The 19298-nt window shown below is 37.8% G+C and overlaps 1 protein-coding gene across 13 annotated transcripts in view; it reads left to right on the forward strand.

Moving 5' to 3' along the window:
* Positions 1-19298, forward strand: part of GPHN (gephyrin) — a 316516-nt gene that overhangs the window by 31434 nt on the left and 265784 nt on the right. For 6 of the 13 annotated variants that reach the window (XM_041129394.1, XM_041129400.1, XM_030040783.2 and 3 more), the window contains exons 1-2: positions 11935-11995; positions 12604-12696. The exons of the other annotated variants lie outside the window; for them this stretch is intronic. In XM_041129394.1, the coding sequence (XP_040985328.1) occupies positions 11950-11995; positions 12604-12696 (139 nt within the window). In that variant the 5' untranslated portion in view covers positions 11935-11949. Of the gene's footprint in view, positions 1-11934; positions 11996-12603; positions 12697-19298 lie in introns of those variants that run through there. 13 annotated transcript variants of the gene reach the window in all.

Here is a 19298-nt window from a genome sequence, read left to right on the forward strand (position 1 = left end):
GGTTTAAAAAAATGCAACCCCTTGTTCTGCTCACTTTCTGCTTGGAATTTTACAGTTAGTCTGAGAGGTGATATCAAAAGACAGTTTTGAGATCTGCATGTATGAAATGTAAAACTTTTTCTTGCAATGCTAAGCATGCCTTTGGCATGTTTAAAATTTTTGAAGTGGTAATTTTTTGGGAAAAAACCTTATAAATATGCAGGCATTTTGCAATGCCTTTGTATATAATATGAAATATTTTCAAAACAGTCTAAAGGTGATAAGGCACAAAGGTGTAATACTGTGTCTAAGAAATAACGGATGACAGTTGTACATTTCTGTTACTTTATTCCTGCAGCTTTCTTAGAATTATTGAAGGTAGAACTGCATGCTATTTTTAGTAGCTTTTCAAGGCAGGGAACATGTCTGTTGCTCCAGGAATGCAAAATGCAATAGTGCTGGATTTTTGCTCAAACCTCTTGATAGTTGTCCCTCTGCCCAGTTGACACAATACTCGCCAGTGATTTGACTGTAAGCAAATTCTTCTAAAAAAACATTCGTAATAACAGTTACTTGCTATAAATTATGGAAAGGCCTGTCTAAATGTGCTGAGTACCTCTTCTGTGTTGTTAATGAAGTTACTCTTTTGCTACAACATGGCTTTGCATGTTTGAAAGTAATTTTAAGGTCAGTGGTTACGGAAAGGTCTCAGTGGAATTTGTTTATGCTGTAACACAAAATACTTGTGCTTCTTGCAGATCTCAGACTTGGATGTCTAACGAAATACCATATAATGACTCTTAACAAGAGAAAACTAACAAAAATGCTTCTTGGCTTTTAAAAAAATCTCTTTGCAGTCTCCTGAGCTCAGGTCTTGTTAACATATTTACCTACAATGACTGAGTTCCTTAACAATGGGTGCATTTTTTAAGTAACTTGTACACCAGTATACATTTGTAGAGGTGAAAATCTTGCCTACCTCAAGAAATTAGTTGTCATTGTCTCTGGATTTTGTAGAACAATGACCTGTCCTATGGAATCATAGAAATTGTTTGAATGGAACCTTTGGAGGTCTCATGTTCAATCTGAACAGCCAAGCCACATTTCTATTGCCATTGCCCCATCAAATTTGTAATTTCAGATATTTGTAAGTTGCTATTAAGTAACGTCTTAGCTTCCTCTTTGCCAGACTGAATAAGCTCAACTCCCTCAATCTGTCTTTTTGTGCATGTGCTCTGGGCCCCTGACCATCTTGGTGCTCTCTACTGGACCCTCTCTGGTTTTTCAACATTGCTCTTAAGCTAGGGGATCAAAAACTGAACACACTGTTCCAGGTGTGGGGTCACGAGTGCTGAGTAAAAAGGAACAGTAATTTGCCTGGATCTGCTGGGCACCCTTCTAATTTTGCCCAGTCTTCAAGTTTCTCAAGGTCTCTGGCTTGAATCTCTGACATTCCTCAGTTCAGCTACTCCTTCTAATTTAATGCCTTCCACAAATTTCCTGGAGTGTAGACTGTCTCATCATTCTGGGTGCTGATTAAAAAAAAACCCAACCAAAACTACCTGGACCTCAGTATCGACCCCTTTTGTATTCTCATCTTTACAAGCTGCTAAGTGAATGTTGAGTCATTTATTGTTACTTTTTGATCTAGGCAGTCTGCCCAATTTTCAATCTGCCTAACAGTTCATTCTTTCAGCCCTTACTTCTCAGCTTCTAGACAATGCTGTGTGAGATGGTGCCAAAAACTTTACTAAGATCTGCTTACATTAAATCCATAGCTTTCCACTTAGCTGCTTAAGCAGTCATGTTGTTAAAGCAGGTAATCAGGTTGGTCAAGCGTAATTTGTCCTTCATAAAACCATGTTGGCTGTTTCTAGTTACTTTCTTGTCCATCACGTGTTTGGAAATGAACTCTAGGAATGAACTCCATGGTCTTCCCTGGTACCTTCTAGTTCAGATTGTCTGGCCTGTTGTTCTATGGGTCTCTTCTCTTTGCCTTTCTATAGGGATTAGCCTTTTTCTAATCTAATCTAATCTAGGACCTGTCTAACACCCTCAACTGTTAGAATTTTTTATAGCTGATAGTAATCTCATAATCACATTGGCCAACCTTTTCAGCTCCCTTAGGTGAATGCCATCTAGCCCCGAGGTTTTGAGTACAGCTTCACTAAGCATTCCTAAACTCTTGGTCCCGTATTGTTGGTTTCCCCACTCTTTCCCAAATCCTGTTGGTACCTGCAGTCATCTGGGAGCAAGCTTTGCCTGTATGGAACAGGACAAAAAAGGAATCGAGTATTTCAGTCTTTTCTGTATCATCTGTCACTGGGTTGTTTTCACCCATCCACCAGAAGACTCTTGTTTTCCTTAACTTCCTTTTGCACTAACAAAATACCTGTAGAATCTTTTCTTGTCGTTGTTTAGGTTCAGCAAAACAAAATTCTTCCTGATTCCCTTCCTGATTCTTGTCACCGAGTGATGCTTTTACTCTCTTCCTTTGTTGCCTGTTCTTGTTTCTACTTGTATGTTCCACTCATGCCATCTTCTTGTAGAGAGGTAGAGCATCCTATCCCTAACTATATGGACAAGCAGATTTCAAATGGATGTGAAGTGCAGAGGAGAGAACATTTTTAGCATATGCTTCATTAATGGAACTATTAGTGGTATAGAGTTTTTATTTCGCTTGTCTGTATTTAAACAAGATGTGACAAAGTAGAAGGGATTCAGAAAAGTATCTCCAATAAACCATGCTACTCGTATCAATGTGTAGGGCTTGGAAAGCATGTTCTAAGCAGCTTTTTACATTTGTATTTCTAGTCAGTCATGGGCATCATTTTATCTCTGCTAACTAGGAGAAATCTGAACTTATTGTTTGAGCTGAATAGTACCAGTAATCCTTAGACTTTAAAACATGGTATTTGAGAAAAATCAATTAAGGAGGAAGTTTCAGCTTTAAGTGGCAATGTATTAATGCCTGTTAATAAAATCTAAATATTCTTTGTTTGACTGTTCGATCCTATTTCAGGTTCAGTGGCTTAAGTAGTTAATCTTTGAGAATGGAAATGTGTTATCTTAAAAGCATGAACTCCTCCCTTACACATGACTGTTACCTATCCTTCAAAAAACCTGGAATAGTTACTATTGAATTGTCTTTCTACAGCATAACGGTAGGCAACTAGATCTTTGTTTTCCAAAGTGGACTTTGTGTTCCTGTTACAAATACTGCCTACTACCTGTCCTTGCCTAAAGCACCCATAGAACAAACATACTTTGGAGGTGAGAGCGCTAGAAACTTTCATTGGATCAAACTGAAGCTCTTGTATTTTTTTTGTGCTGTTTGCCAGCAACAGACAAGGAAGTCTCGGAGGAGCTGGTATTTTTCAGATACATAAGAAGGAGATCTGCCCAGCCAGAAATGGGACTGTGTCACTAGGAGTATTTACGTGGCCTGAATATGTATTACATGGAAGAAAATTAAGAATGCTAAAAATGCAGTGTCTTTCAAAAACAGTACTAACAGCACAACTCCTTTGATCTTCTTTCCAGCAGAGGGGTTGTTTAAACATAACTTTTCAGTCATCAATAGTGGTAGTAGTCCTTTTTTCTTAACGTAGAATTTATGTTGAATTTTGCCTGCCTTATTATACTTTATTGCTTAAATCCCACTGGTGGTATCTGTATACCTTTTTGTGTGAGAAAAATAAATTATCTACTTGTTGAGTTGTATGAAAGACAGCCATATATGTAGCCCTCAAGGGGTAGGCTTTGAGAGAGTTTTAGTTTCTATTTTGCTAAGTGAAATAAAGAAGTATTTTCAGGGAGTTAGTTTGCTGTAGTGAAATTCTTAAATCAGCTGTAAAATGAGTTTGTTATACTGAGTAGCTATTTAATGACGCTTGAGGAAAATATTCTTTAAAAACTGGAATGTTTGGTGGTCAGGCAACTTGATCTCGTACTGATAAAGTCTTATTTTTAATAGTACGTAGTCAGATGATCTGCAGTTACAGATGCGCTTGCCTTCATATAAATAATTTTGAATAAGGATTCCCCCCCCCCCCGTCAAATAACTGTATTTTATTTTTGACATGTTTCTGCAATCTTTATTTTTGCTGTGTTCTGCCTCTGTCTCTTGTACTGTTCTTGATGTATTTAAAACATTGCAATTCCCACGCTTGCCTTCTGCAGCAGACAGACTCTCTTAGGTCTATTTCTCCATTTCTAATGTTAAAACAAATGTAACCAGTCCAGATATTTTGCTTTTTCATTCATTGAAACCGTTGGCAAGGACAGAAACGGACTTCTGATCTGTGGAGCATTACTTTGGAAATTTTTTTAAGGCAGCAGCAGAGATGGGAATGGCTGTTGGATGCCAGACTCTCAAGGGAGCTGTTGAGAGTCCAGAGCAGCTTTTGCTACATTCTCCAGCTTGTTCAGATTGATTTTCTTTTTTTTTTTTCTGAAATAACTACAGTTTTTACAGATGCTGCTTTCTCTTATGTAATATTCAAAGTGGATCTTTTTATTCCAGAGATCTTTACTAGTAAAGCTTTCTATTCCAGGATCATTTTCCAATGTCTAGTGTTTTATCTTGACTAACATGGGCAAAGCTCTAATTACAGATAGTAAATTAGGCTTCATAACCTGCAAACTGTTCCAGGGACATGACTAATTTTTTAATGACAATGCTACTAGAAATCGCACAACAGGGATGTGAACCAGGCTCAGTGAATGTTAGTACGGAGAACAGTATTTCTGTTCTGAATTTCCAGGCGTACATGACGTGTTATACAGAATATCCCCTGGGTCATTGAGTCATATTTTAACAATAAACCCTACTCCTCACATCCCACAGTGGGTAAAGTCAGCTTTAGAACTCCATATTCTTCCTTTCTTTTAATTACAAGGATTATGGACTATTGACTGTATCCTGTATTACTGATTTCATTAAAATGTATTTTTTTTCTTGCTTGCAATTTGATAAGGAGTTGTCTCAAAAGGTAAACCAGCATTGTCTGGAAAGATCGAACATGAAACTATGACATAAGAAATTTGTTTCCTTTTGTAGCAATTGCTGTTCTCCCTTCCCATTATTGGATGTTTGTTCCTATACCAAGGCCACCCCCCTGTCTGTGCCAGCACAGCAGTTTGTGGAGCTGCAGTGTAAGTTGGATTTGTTTACTGTTTCTGATTTTTTTTAAATTTGGGGTTTTGGTTTGGTTTGATTTGAGGGTTTTTTACACCGTAGTGACTGTGTTTGGCTTATTGATTGTTTATAAAATTGCCGTGGAAATAGTTCTGTTGCCACAGCCAAAGGGACAGTCAGGGTGGGAGCAAGAGGCAGGAATTTGAAACTCTAACCTGACTTTTCTGCTAAAGTTAAATTACACAGTGCACTCATGACTTTGGCTTTGACAGCCATTACTTCAAGCTAACAAACAAAAAACCTTCCCCAGAAACCCTAACACTCCATAGTACTTACTTCATCTGATCAAATTTTAGAAGACTTTTTTCCTGCACATATCGTGAGAGAAAATGGTTTAAGTTCTGTGGTACATACGTGATACGAAGTTTCATGTCAATCTGGGGCGTGCCTGACCATCCCGAATCCCTTAATCTGTGAGATGAATCTTGCTTGTTAATGCAGACATGAAAAGCACATCAAGAAGAGCGTCTCTGAGTTTGGAATGCTGGTGTCCCTTCCATCCTGCCGGGTGGGTACCTTGGCAAAGCTGTTAGAAGCTGGATTATCTGGTAGGAAGAGAGAACCTCCTCACAGGAAGTTCCTTCTGTTCTAAAAAGTCTGTAGTGTCTTCTGTTTCCTACTTTTCCCTCTATGTATTTGAGGAATATTGCTGAGATTATTGTGTCCTAGCAATGCCTGGCTCTCGTAAATGGCCCCTGGAAATATCCTGGCAGCCCCAGGATGCATCAAAATTGCTCTTTGAGGGGTGCTAAGAACTGATGCTTCATTACATGACTTGGTACAAGGGCTGTAGTGGCTGTTGCCTGTCTTAGTGTATAATGGATTTTTTTCCCCACTGGTCTCTTCCCTTTTGGTGTGGAAGTGAGATCATGACACCTGTAGGCTTCTGCCAGTTAATCAGGGCTGAGTCCAACAGGTAGAAGTACAGTAATAGAAAATATGTTTAAAAGAAACTGCTTATTCAGAAGCTAAAATACCTTTTGAAGGTTTCTTATCTTCCCTTTGGGAATGCTTAACACTTTTACACCTTAATTTCAAGAAATAAGTCTCAAGAAAATAGTAAATAAAAGTAAATAGAAAAGTAAGTAGCAAATGGTAAATAAAATGGCTACATAATTAGCCATAGGTCAATAGGACCAAACTTGAAAGTTGGACTGGGATTATTAAACTCAATTCCACATTGTCGTGGTTTAACCCCAGCCAGCAACTAAGCACCACGCAGCCGCTCACTCACTCCCCCCCCACCCAGTGGGATGGGGAAGAAAATTGGGAAAAGAAGCAAATCCACGGGTTGAGATAAGAACAGTTTAATAGAACAGAAAAGAAGATACGAATAATGATAATACTAATAAAATGACAATAGCAATAATGAAAGGATTGGAATGTATAAATGATGCGCAGTGTAATTGCTCACCACCCACCGACCGGCACTCAGCTAGTCCCCGAGCGGCGATTCCCCGCCCCCACTTCCCAGTTCCTATACTGGATGGGACGTCCCATGGTATGGAATACCCCGTTGGCCAGTTTGGGTCAGGTGCCCTGGTTGTGTCCTGTGCCAACTTCTTGTGCCCCTCCAGCTTTCTCGCTGGCTGGGCATGAGAAGCTGAAAAATCCTTGACATTAGTCTAAACACTACTAGCAGCAACTGAAAACATCGGTGTTATCAACATTCTTCTCATACTGAACTCAAAACATAGCACCGTACCAGTTACTAGGAAGACAGTTAACTCTATTCCAGCTGAAACTAGGACATTTTAGAAATGTAAGCTTGTAAAACCTAGTCTGAATATACAGTGCTTTGTCTCCCTCTTAGGTCCAAAATACAAACAAGTCAAGTCTCTCTTGAAATAATAATTCTTTTAATTTGAAAACCTCCACTGTAGAATAATGTCCACTAATTCATTAGTGATGGTGAATCCTGAGAACATTTTTGGTGTCTAAGAATGTCACAGTCTGTGCCAAATTTTGTTTGTCTATATTAAAACAGCACTTGCAATCCTTTCTTTTTTCTTCAGAAAATGTCCTAAAGTGGCAGATCTGCTGCCCACCAAAGGTAAACCATCTCTGAACTGTAAATGGGAGAAAACATATATAAGCTGTTCTCTTCTTTTGGATACAATTGTAGGTGGTTGCGGAATGTGCTTGTCTGTAAGCTCTGGGTACTTAGTGATTATTTCAAGGATATGTATTCCACATAAATAAGCATTCTGCATCTGAGGGCTTTTTACCAGAAACAAGCAATTTTGAAGCAGGACAGAAACAAGCTATAATAAATAAATTACAAAGGAATTGGTTTTTGCTACATGGTTGCTGCCAGAAACTTGTCTTCAACACTTTTTGCACAGAACATTTTAAATACTTTATTTCTATCTTGATGTTTGAGAACATCTGCCAAAGAAAAAGATAGCTGCCCACGTGTGTTTCTCTCCACATCCCATGGAAGCTTTTTGCTATTGAGACGTTTCCTTTCTACTCTTCTAAATCCACTTTTGAGACATGCCTTTTTAGTCTGACATTGTAGAAACTGTTTTACCTGTTTGTTCAGATAATCCTGCATGTCCCCTTCCCTTCCTTCCTCACGTGGCATGGCCTAATGTTGTGAGTAAGAAGTTATGTGTTTGTATTCTTCACGACTTCTCTGCTTTGTCTGTCTCCCCAAAAACGGGGGATTTTTTCATCTCTTGCTTTGCTCAAAAGGTCCTCTGAGGAAAAAGTATTTCATTACATTATGTTATTTCTTTCCAGAATGTGTCTACTTTTCATCATTGCTTTGTTTTCCTAAACCTCACTGATCCCTGGAACTGAAAGGCTTTCAGTTTGGTAGCACTTGTTTTATAATAAAAAAGAGGGAAATAAACGTTTGTTTCTGAATACTACCAAAAATACCCAGCTGCTATTTGGGCACCATTTTCTCTCCATTCTGTCGTCGTAGTAGGTGTTTATTAACTCACAGATTTTTGGAGTAGATGGTCTCAAGGGGAAGTTAATATCACTTCCTTCTCCTTAAACAGTTCAGGACTGGGATTGAGGGAGATTACAGGTCAGTCTTATTTCCTATCTAGTTTATTTACTGTCATAATTTTTTCTTTCTAAGCCTCCTAATCACCCATCTCTACGTCCCTATAATCCATAGAAATTTTTTAAGCAAGCAATACATATGTTGGCATCAGCTAAAATAAGCATTTTACATTGTTGAGGTATTTAGTGATGGTATGTATTCCCTTCACTGACATATGTAACGTGGAACAGGTGTTGGATAAGGAGGATGTAGGATAGTATTTTGTTTCACTTTCTTTGCAGTTTTGAATGAGATTAAGTGGGAGAGAACCTACAAGATTACCACAAAAAATTTAGATGTGGTTTTGTTTTGCTTTTGCATCATTTTACCATAGCATGACAGCAAATACAAATCAAACTTGCTTTTCATACTACATAGACATATCTTTAGGTACCCGGATAATGCAATATAAGAATTTGCAAGGTAGATGTGATTTGCTATATTTCCACAGAAGCTGTATGGTTGCCACTGACAGGGTATTCCTTGACTGGTGACAAGAGGTCTTCCTTGCTGGCAACTTATGAATTGAGTCATTTATGATTATTAACACAGGGACTACAATAAATATATACAGTTTACTGTAATTGAAAAATGGTTTACTTGTGAAGGGTAAAGTTACCTATTTTTATGTGTGTGTTTCCACATGTTTTTCGGTATATTTTTTTCAAAAGTGACTGAAAAATCTTTAGTTGCAGTTTGAAATAACCAAAATCCTTTAGTTAATTGTAGATCATTAAACTTGCTCCAAATTATCTCTCTTGTAAAGTATTATTGAGAGGGTTCTGTGTGTATAGGTTTATTTGTACACATATATTGATATTTAGATTTTGTTTGTTTGTTTTAAGTACGCTGTAAATATGTCAGATGTCAGAATTTTGGCATGGAGAGAATTCTTGAAAATTGGTGCTGGTGCTGACTTGTGTACTGTGAAATTTGGGATACCACTCAATTGTGAGAATGTCTTTATCCCATAATGTATGTAGGCTTTATGTATGAAGAAAAGAGCACTCAAGAAATCATGATGGTATATGTATCCTGTTAGGTATTAAGGAGGATGCTGCTTAGGACCCCCTTTCTGCTTGTCTGAAATGAAGTAATAAAGGTAGTTGCTGACCTGAAGACCTTACATGATCTCTATAAACAGTAAGATGAAGATATGATTATATTTTGGGACAGTTCAGCATTGCAGTGGCCTACTATAATTGCTAATCTCTTAAGGGCTACTTCTTATGTGGGCAAACTAATACAAGATTTTTCAGGTGGCGAGAAGGAAACAATTCACTGGCTGTCCACAGTTCTTTGCCTTGAAAGTCACTGTTGTGTGTTCTAAGTTAGCCCCTTGGTTTTGGGATTATAGTAGTGTATCTCAAACTCTTGAATGTGCAGGATTTTTTTTTTTTTAAATTCTCTTCAGACACATTTAATTAGAATTTGTCACTTTTCTTCCTTAGGCATCTGATTTTCAATCTGTTGATTTGTGCAAGTGTTTACCAAAAATGGAACTCTGTACAAATCCTGCTGAACAGCTAAAAAGAGATTACAAGTGTAACTGTTTATGAGACTCATTATTAAAGCTGCATTACATTGTATTGTGTAATGTCATTGGGTCTTTTTTCTTTCTTTTTTGAGAATCAGTGTTTCAGGTATATAAATTAATTGAAATTTTTTTGCAAGGAGAATTTTCTATCAAAATGTGTAAGCTATTTGGAAAAATAAACATTAGGGTTGTAAAGCAAAGGTTCTTTAATATTCATATGAATTCATATTTCCTGTCAAGCAAAAGGTGTCTCTTGTATTGTTACTGTCTTATATGTTTTCTCAGAAATTATGCATTTGCATAAGCATCCCAAAATAGATGACTTATGGTAGGATAGCAAAGCCATAAACAGCTTTCTGTACACTGTTGTTCATTGGTGGGGTTTTTGTTTTGGTTTGGTTTTTTTTGTTTTTGGTTTTTGTTTGTTTTTAAAACATGCTCATATTTCATTGTGAAATGAAATAATCTTCAAGAACTTTGTTTATAACAATACAGGCCAACTCTTTAGAGTCATACATTCATGTTAAATTGTATTGCATAGTAAATATGCATAATGTTTAATGTTAGAAAAGTTAGAAAATACCGAGAATAAAAAAAAAAATATAGGTTGTAGAAGAGCTTGCATACTTCTGGAATAAACCTCCCTGCCATGTGCTTCATAACATTGTATGTAAAAGGCTTAGTGAAACAAAATTATAAAATATTTATTAGAAAATTCAGTCTCTTGGCATCAAAACAAGTATTAGAAGTCAGAATTAAATGAGCTTATTTTGTTAGTGATGCAAAACTACTGTCAGTCAGACACAATTTGATATTAAATAAGACCATAGAATTGTTGTATTTTATCAAATCTTACATCTTTCTGCTTTACTGTCCTGATCCTGATAGTAACTAATTGTAAGTGTTTGAGAAGTCAGCAGAAGCATTCCAGAACAAGAAGGTCATTTACTTCCTCAGTTCTTCACAAACTTGATCTTTTTATAGGACACTGGCATGTATTTTGAAATGCCCCGTATCAAATATCTTCCAAAATTATTTGTGTTAATTCTGAGACCTGTATGTTAACTGACTGTTGCAAGAAAAACAAACTACTTTTGAAATGCTTTTCTTTTTGATTAGTAGTGCCTTGCTGTGATAGCTTGCACACTTACATCATATTGCATATTGATATATTTCCTTTCTGTTCTTAGGAATTTTCTGTCCTCCTGACTATATCTTATGTCTTGTTTTGCAGTAGTTGGGAAGCACCTGAGGTGCCAGTTATTCTGTTCTCTGTTTATTCATATCCAGGTTTATTAGTTTTCTTTTCAGTAACTATGATATCTTCATAATAATTTGGACATGTTTTTGCATAGATAACCTATGTATAAAAGGACATGTTTATGCTAATGTTGCAACAAACCAGTTGCACCTGTTATTGGTAATTGCTTTGAATTTTACTTAAGTTAGGAAATCAACTTTTTTTATTTTGCATAACTGTATGTACATTGCATTATTTGTAAAGAGTGCATACTTTCGAGCTGATAAAAAACCCCCTTTGAATTAGTGGAATTAAAAATTGTGAATGGAGAAGACTGTAAGTCATGCAGAAAAGGTTTAAATTCCTTCTGACACGATAGCAGGAAAAAAGATCTTTCCTCCTAGTATTCTTTTCTTCTGGTTGTCAAATTTGAAGCACGTTTATTACTCGAACAACTTGCTTACATTTACACTTGATTTGATCATGTTACTGTACATATGAAATTTAGTGTCTTGCATCAAACTAATATGTCAGATTCCAAATACGGTACATTTGTCAATAATTACTGCATCCTGTGGTATCATCTTTATTAATACGAAACCCATAAGTGAATTTTTGATAGCACTTATTTTGAATTGGAGCTGGCTTTTGATTTTGCTACTATGAACGGATTAATCTAAAATACTTTGTTTTCTTAGAGCATGTCTAAAAATTGCTGTAGGCATGTAAGGACACGTTTATGTTGTGCAATGAAGTGTGGTGCAGAAGGTGGCAGGAGAGTGGAGTCTAAGTTAGCACTGGACGTGGGAGCAGTACAGTTGCATTAGAGTGGGTCTGTGCCTGGGCTAAGAAGCCCTTTCCAGAAGAGGTAATAGCGTGTGTTTGAAGAGACTCTATCAACGTCCTGCTGCATCCAAGAAATAGGCTGCATTAATATGGCTTCTTTGTGTATGACACCTTCCCTGTGCCCTTTCATATTTGGTGAGTTTTATGAATATATATGAATACCACGGAAAGTGGTAATTGAATGTCTTAAAGAACAGTCAGGTAGCTGTGAAAATATCCAAGAGAAAAGCTAGGATGGCTGCATGGAGGGTGCTTCATGGCAGCACTCTTTTGTAATTACACAGAGGTACACCCAGGGCCTATTTCCTGTTTGTGAGTGTGTTTATATTTGCAATTTTTATTAGTGATAAATGTCATGGGATGTCTGCAAGCATTGGAAAAAATGTAGGGATCTCATTGTATGTGGAAAGTTTGCATGGTACATTGTATATATAGTTGTTTACAAGTTTGCAGTGGTTAATTAGTATTACTTGCTAGCTGTCATTTAAAAATACATGTAATAGACACTGTGTCAGCAAGAATTTTTGAACTGTTTTGGTTTAAGTACAGGAGGTTTTTGATTGCTTTACTGTCTACTGTAAAGCTATGCATCTGTCCATGAGACTGTCTTACTAGTTTTAATAAAACTCTGCCTATATTTTAAGACCATTTTGAAAGTATTTTATTACTATTGCTGGTTTGCAGGCTGTGTGTATGTTTAGAAAGTCTTCTTTAATTAGAATCTTCTTGTCTGATTCACTTAGTGATACAATATGCCTGTGAGTTTTTTCCCATCACAACTGTTTCCATGGAGATGAATAGTGACAATACTCAGCAAATGAAATGTGAAATTCATGGTGAGTTTAGAGGGAGAACGCTCACTCTCACATCTTGTTGATTGACATGATTAACGGGAAACTGAAATAATGAATCTTAATGACATTGTATTAAAATGTTTGAATGATTGCTTGACTTCTCTGATTCTTTTATGACATTTGCCTGTTTTCATCTTTGCTGGTGTGACTAAAACCTGACCCACAGTACTCTGTGTAAATTTGTTGGACCTGCAAGTGGCTTGATCATTGCATGTGAAGCTCGTAATGTCATTAGTAATGTCATTAATATTAATGTCAATTTAATATTAATGTCATTAATTGACTGGAAGAGGAGGTGGGGGGCTAGGGAGGAAAACTAATAGTGGAAGATAAGTTTTACCACTTGTAAAAACAAGGACAACCAGCCTCTTTTGTTCATGTTTATTCCGGTTACACAGACTATGCACGTTTTCAGGCCTTAGCTGGATGCCTAGCAGTTTGCAATTTCTAAAACCTGAAGTTAATCCATATTGCTCAAAATACTAGAGTTCTTGGTTTCTAAATATCATACTTCTATTTTCACTTACTATTCAAGATCCTTCAAGCCATATCAGAAGTTATTTTTGCAAGGTGGACTGTACAGCTGGGCCGTTTCACCAATCTGTAGATAAATATTCATAACTATTTTTAGGGGGAATAATTTTTAAAAGGTTATATTTATATCCATTTTTCTGTGGAGGAAGAGTTTAGCAGAGGTGGAATGTAAAACAGATAAAGAGAATTTATATTTCCACCACTACGGGACTGGTGTTCCCAGGATACCAGTTGTCAGTTTCCACAGATGATTGTCAACAGCAGATACATGGAATCTGGTAACACATTTCTTAAGTAGGCTTGGCATTTGTACAGTTTCGAAGGACAAACTATTCTCTCAGACTGTCTGCTATATGGATAATGGATTGCATTCATCAGCATTCATGCTGGTTTCACCTTGCTTGCTTAGATGTTTAGGATGCTTTTGTAGATCTCGTGATTCAGTTCCTGGTATTTTTTGCCACAGGATGTTGCAACTGCTAATATTTTATGTGACTTGAGACATCGTCAGACAAATTCATGGAAGAAAAATCCCTGAGTGCTGTTAAATACATAGGTGCCACTTCTTGCTCAGGAATTCCTTAAACCAGAAGGTTGGGAAGCTGGGAGATTGTTCTTGGAAGCATTAGGATGTGGTGGGTAGACATTCACTGAGGTATGGCATTGTCGTGGTTTAACCCCAGCCAGCAACTAAGCACCACGCAGCCGCTCACTCACTTCCCCCCCACCCAGTGGGATGGGGGAGAAAATTGGGAAAAAGAAGCAAAACCCACGGGTTGAGATAAGAACAGTTTAATAGAACAGAAAAGAAGAAATGAATAATGATAATGATGACACTAATAAAATGACAATAGCAATAATGAAAGGATTGGAATGTATAAATGATGCGCAGTGTAATTGCTCACCACCCACCGACCGGCACCCAGCTAGTCCCCGAGCGGCGATTCCCCGCCCCCACTTCCCAGTTCCTATACTGGATGGGACGTCCCATGGTATGGAATACCCTGTTGGTCAGTTTGGGTCAGGTGCCCTGGCTGTGTCCTGTGCCAACTTCTTGTGCCCCTCCAGCTTTCTCACTGGCTGGGCATGAGAAGCTGAAAAATCCTTGACATTAGTCTAAACACTACTAGCAACAACTGAAAACATCAGTGTTACCAACATTCTTGGCATACTGAACTCAAAACATAGCACCGTACCAGCTACTAGGAAGACAGTTAACTCTATCCCAGCTGAAACTAGAACAGGCATGAGGACTGACACAGTGGTGCCAAGGTGCTTGATCCACCCTGCCAGCCAGGGAGAACTCTTGTTCCTTCCTTTGCAACCACAGAAGCAGGTTTCACAATGGAAATAGTGGAATAGTCAGGACAACAGGTTTGGTTTGTCCTGATTGAGGCTGCGGTGTTCAAGTGCAGACCACCCAGCATAATATATTCCCAGACAGCAATGATCATATGATTTACATACCTTGGTACAGATTTTCCGGTTTTCTGACCCTCTATTTCACTTCCTTGTACCTTTCTTTCTCTAACCCAGGCTTCTTCCAAGTCAACAACCCACCCCTAACTACTTTCTTCTCTGGTTTTGTCACACGGGTACCCAAATAGGTATTTCTGATACTGTTGCCAAGGGAAGTTCAGGTTTATATAGTATTACTAATGCTATTGGCTAGTAACTGCTGGCCTGGCAAGATGCTGCTCCCTCAAAAGGTCCCCAGTTAGCAGTGAAGGTTGGCTGTTTCTCACGTAACTGCCTGTGAAATCCAGCTGTTCCTCATGGTGCCATCTGTGATTTCTGTCAATTCTCACATTGTTATCTGTCACATCCAGCAGTTTCTCGTGTCCTGCTCGGTTCGCTTAAGCTCAGGCCTGGGCCTGGTTGGCAGCCTGGCTGTTTGCCTGCAGCCCTGACAGGAGGTATAGGAGTACCCTCAGAAAGGTCTGTATGGTTTCACTGTTCACACCTTCATAGGTGTTTGTTATTGTTGAGGGTCTGAGGAGCCATATAATCACACAGAATCACAGACAAACCTTTGCTCTGACCACTGCAGCTATTCTTAGCAAAGAAATCATGCTGTGATGGAAGCTGGAGGCTATGGTTGCATGACCACTTTAATTCAGTATGCTTCTGGGCCATTGGTGAACAGCCTTCTCCTCTCACAAGTCTTCCAATCTGTGTACCTGCTGCAGGCACCCTGCTTGGCTCCCTGCAGGCACGTAGACACTCTCTTAGCTGCTTTGCAGCTCTCCTCCCCTACTGAGAAGGTCCTGTAGAGCTCACCAGGCCTGATTGCTCCAGAGTGTAAGCATCCAAGACATGGTGAACGTACAACCTGCTTCTCAGTTGTGCAAGATTTTAAACAAAATACACAATGTAGAGAGTGGGAATAAACTGTGACCAAAGAAAGTAATTTTAAGATCAGGTGGAGTTGCAAGTGTTAAAAGCCTGGACAGTAACAGAAATTATTTTAATGTTTCCACTGCACCCCATAATTCAACATTTTATTCAGAACACTGGACTGTCAGTGAATGTACCTTCCAGATACACTCTCTCTTGATTCTTGCTTTTATGGACTTTGTAGGGAAAGAGCAGGAAGGCAGACTTCCCAATAGTATCCAGCAACAGTAAGGTGAAATAGGAGGGGATTCCAGTAAGAATAATGATAATTCTGATGATAAGTATCACTTATGTATGGAATTTCATAAAAGTTTTTATGTCTTGGAAAATGCATAATGTAGTTTCTTTAATTCAGGAAGACCAGTGAGTAGGACTATTCAAATTATTTGGGAAGGGGTGATGATAGTGGAAATATGAACTGACTTAAACCTTTACTCCTAGTGCAAATTGATCTTTAAAGAAGAAAAAAATCTGAATCTTTCCTTTGGCTTTATCAGTTGCCTCCCATGCCTAGAGCAACAAATGATGCATGAGCCCTAAAAGTTAAAAATTATCAGATTTTAGGCATAATTTTTCTTTTTCTGGGTTTTTCAGCAAAACTGTTGGTCAATGAAGTCAGCAGATAAGGATTTTATCACAAGGAGCTGGTAGTGGAAATAATGATGTTTCCAAAAAATGCAATCTTAACTAGTGATTTTATTATGGGGGACAAGTTAGTATACTGTTTTACAACAAAGGAGTCCTGGTACTGTGCTTTTATATTGGTTTTAATGTGTTCAAAAAAAATTTTACTGAGTATGGGGAAAAATGAGAAATCCCTGTGAAGAGAAAAAAGAAATCCCTTGTGGCTATGGTTTTTTGTGTTTGGATGGTTTTTGTTTGTGTTTGTGGTTTTGGTTTTTTTGTTTGTTTGTTTGGTTGGTTGGTTTTTGTTTTTTTAAACTAGTCAAAACTTTGACATTTGGAAAACAGTTCAATATTTCATTAACAATTGTAACAGTTCTAGTATCTGTTAACTGGAGTGCTGTTTTAGATATGGTGACATTTAAGAAGGAAATAACAGTAGAGATCAAAGGCATTTTTTTGTTTAACTCTTATCAGCACCTGCAGAAAGCTTTTTGTAGTATTTCTGGAGTGCTAATAAATTGTTTTTGAGGTGGAGAGGACAAATGGTATTTTAGTACTGTGAACTATGAATTCTGAGTAACAAGTTTATGGGCATCAGTGGTTGGTTACCAACATCTCATGAAAAGAATAATGATGAAGTAAATCCCGCTATTCTGCATATTATGTCAGCAGTGTTTATGCCTTATTAATTTTTATGATCTCTGTTGTAATGCTTTATTCTATTAATAGTAGCTTATAAAAAGTTAAGGAATAATTGTATTCTTGTTTGTTTTGACTCCCCTCATGCCTAGATGAAATTTACTGATTGTGGGGAGATGCTGTCTGTGTTTGTTTTTATTTATTACTGAAATAGTTTGTTTTCAAGTCCTTAAGTGCTCCGTCTGGATTGTCGTGGAACTGAAGCGGGTCTTGCTGTGCTAGATTGAAAGGAAAGGATAACCTCATAAATGTGTAGCTTGGAATCCAGCAACGTATGGGCTGTTTGCATACTTGCTTGCTGCAGGAGATCTGAGAATGCCAACAGCATTTGATTTATTGCAGTGAACAGTTGCACGCTAATGAGTGACTGCTGGTGTGGCTCAGGAAAATACCTCAAATCTTCACTTGGCTGCTAAGACGCCATGAATTTCTGGAACATGTCAGAGAACCATGTGATACTTGTTTCAATCCCAGAAGTGGATGAAAGTTGCCAAACTGAGAGAGTCTGAAGGGAAGATCCCATCTCTTCAAAGGCACAGGCTATGATTTTGTTTTCAAACCCTTTGGTTTTAATATGTTTCATCCAGCAGATATGAGTTTCCGTATTTCAGAGTTTCCTTGCTGTAGTTTATTTTCTTAAAAAAAGACAGCTTTAGAGATGCAGAGCTCTTGCTGTGGTTTTGTTGTTCTCATTTCAAAGAGAAAATTCAGAAAGTTATGTCTCAAAGTGTTGACTGACTTGTGGTCCTGCCATCAGAGTTCAGAGGCTTTTTTTATCAGATTCTTTAGAGTAACAAATGTTGAAAATCTCAAATTGTACATTCCTGTCTATTTTTAAAGAGGATTTAATCTCAGCTAGATTCCAAGTCTAGTCACTGTCCCAAGTTTTTTGCATGTGTTTGTAGTGGACATCATATATCTCCTTGTTATGTATCTTAGCTTTAGCTAGTTCGATTTCTTTGAATGTTGTGGTAGCTGTTATGGTGAACAGCTGCCTCTCTCAAATGTTGATGTTCTGTTCAGGGCCTGGAACAAAACTCCAGTATACATTTGTTGTGTAATTTAGCTGCTAAAAATCACAGCTGTGTCATAAGCAGAGAGAAGATCTATCTCGCATCTGTTGAACTGATTTTTGTTTTTTGGGGTCTTTTTTTTACGTCCTATTGGGAGAGAAGTGTTAGCTATTGTAACAGTGTAAACATTTTCTGTTTAGCATTTGTACTGAGAAGTTTGCTCATTAGTCATCTTGCTGTTTTTTAAGAAGAAATCTTCAAAATTTCACTGCAGGGGAAAAGGAATCTCTGTTGTAGCAGCAGATGCTGCCTTGTTAGCAAAGGCAGAAGTTGTTCATATGCATTTAGTGGCTCTTGATGGAAAAAGCACGACTGAGAGGAGGACGCAAAGGATGACATAAAGAAAGGAATAGTGCTCTTCTTATTACAGACTTTAGTTCAAACTGCAGCCTCTTATCGTTCTACATTGCAGAATATTATTTACTCATTTGGCCAGGAGCATTAAAGGTTATGGCTTTTAATGTGAGTCTTTCCGTTTAGAAACAGTAATTACAACTAACATAATGTTTATACCACATACTACTATTCATTGTGTGTGTCCAGAAATAGCATGACTGATTTGTGCCCAGAACTGCCACCGTCCATCAGTCAGGTGGATCAAGCACTTGAAATAGTTTGAGAGTGAGCAACCTTTGTCATCACTTGTTCAGCTGAAGTAAGTTTGGGTGCTTTTTGTATGAGAGAATTTGCCTAGAAGGAGACTAATCACTTCCAGGGCTTCTAGCACATCAGAAGAGCAGGCAGTATATAATGGGTGTGCCAGGTATATGCCTTCAGACTTTTGGGGTGGCAAGAAGTTAGGTGCCCCTCCTTCTTAGGCTGGGGTAGAACTGGTGAGAGTTGGCTTGGCAAGTAGCATACTTCGATTTGGAACAAATAATTTAAATGTTTTAATCTGACTGACTCACATATTTCCTAATAGTGATGAGAAGCACAACTGCTTCAGGGCAGAACCTCTTCAACTGTTTCTCTCAAAAGTGAGTTGAAGAACTAAAAGTTCACGTAACAGCTGCCTGTGCATAAATGGCATATAAAGAAATGTCTTGCATTAAAACTTCATAACAACGTAGTCATAATATATGGACATTAAGCAAAATCTGCAATGTATATCATTGCAGAAGCATTCAGTTACTTTGCTCTCCTGTCATTGCATGAGTTGCTATATGTTATTTCTTTTTCTGTTTTATTTTTCCTCAGCTTAAGGAACATACATCAGGTTCAGTAGATTTGATCTGAAGTTCCTTTGTGGTATTA

The sequence above is a fragment of the Aquila chrysaetos genome, chromosome 2 (assembly GCF_900496995.4).
Source record: "Aquila chrysaetos chrysaetos chromosome 2, bAquChr1.4, whole genome shotgun sequence".
In the NCBI taxonomy this organism is placed as follows: Eukaryota; Metazoa; Chordata; class Aves; order Accipitriformes; family Accipitridae; genus Aquila; species Aquila chrysaetos.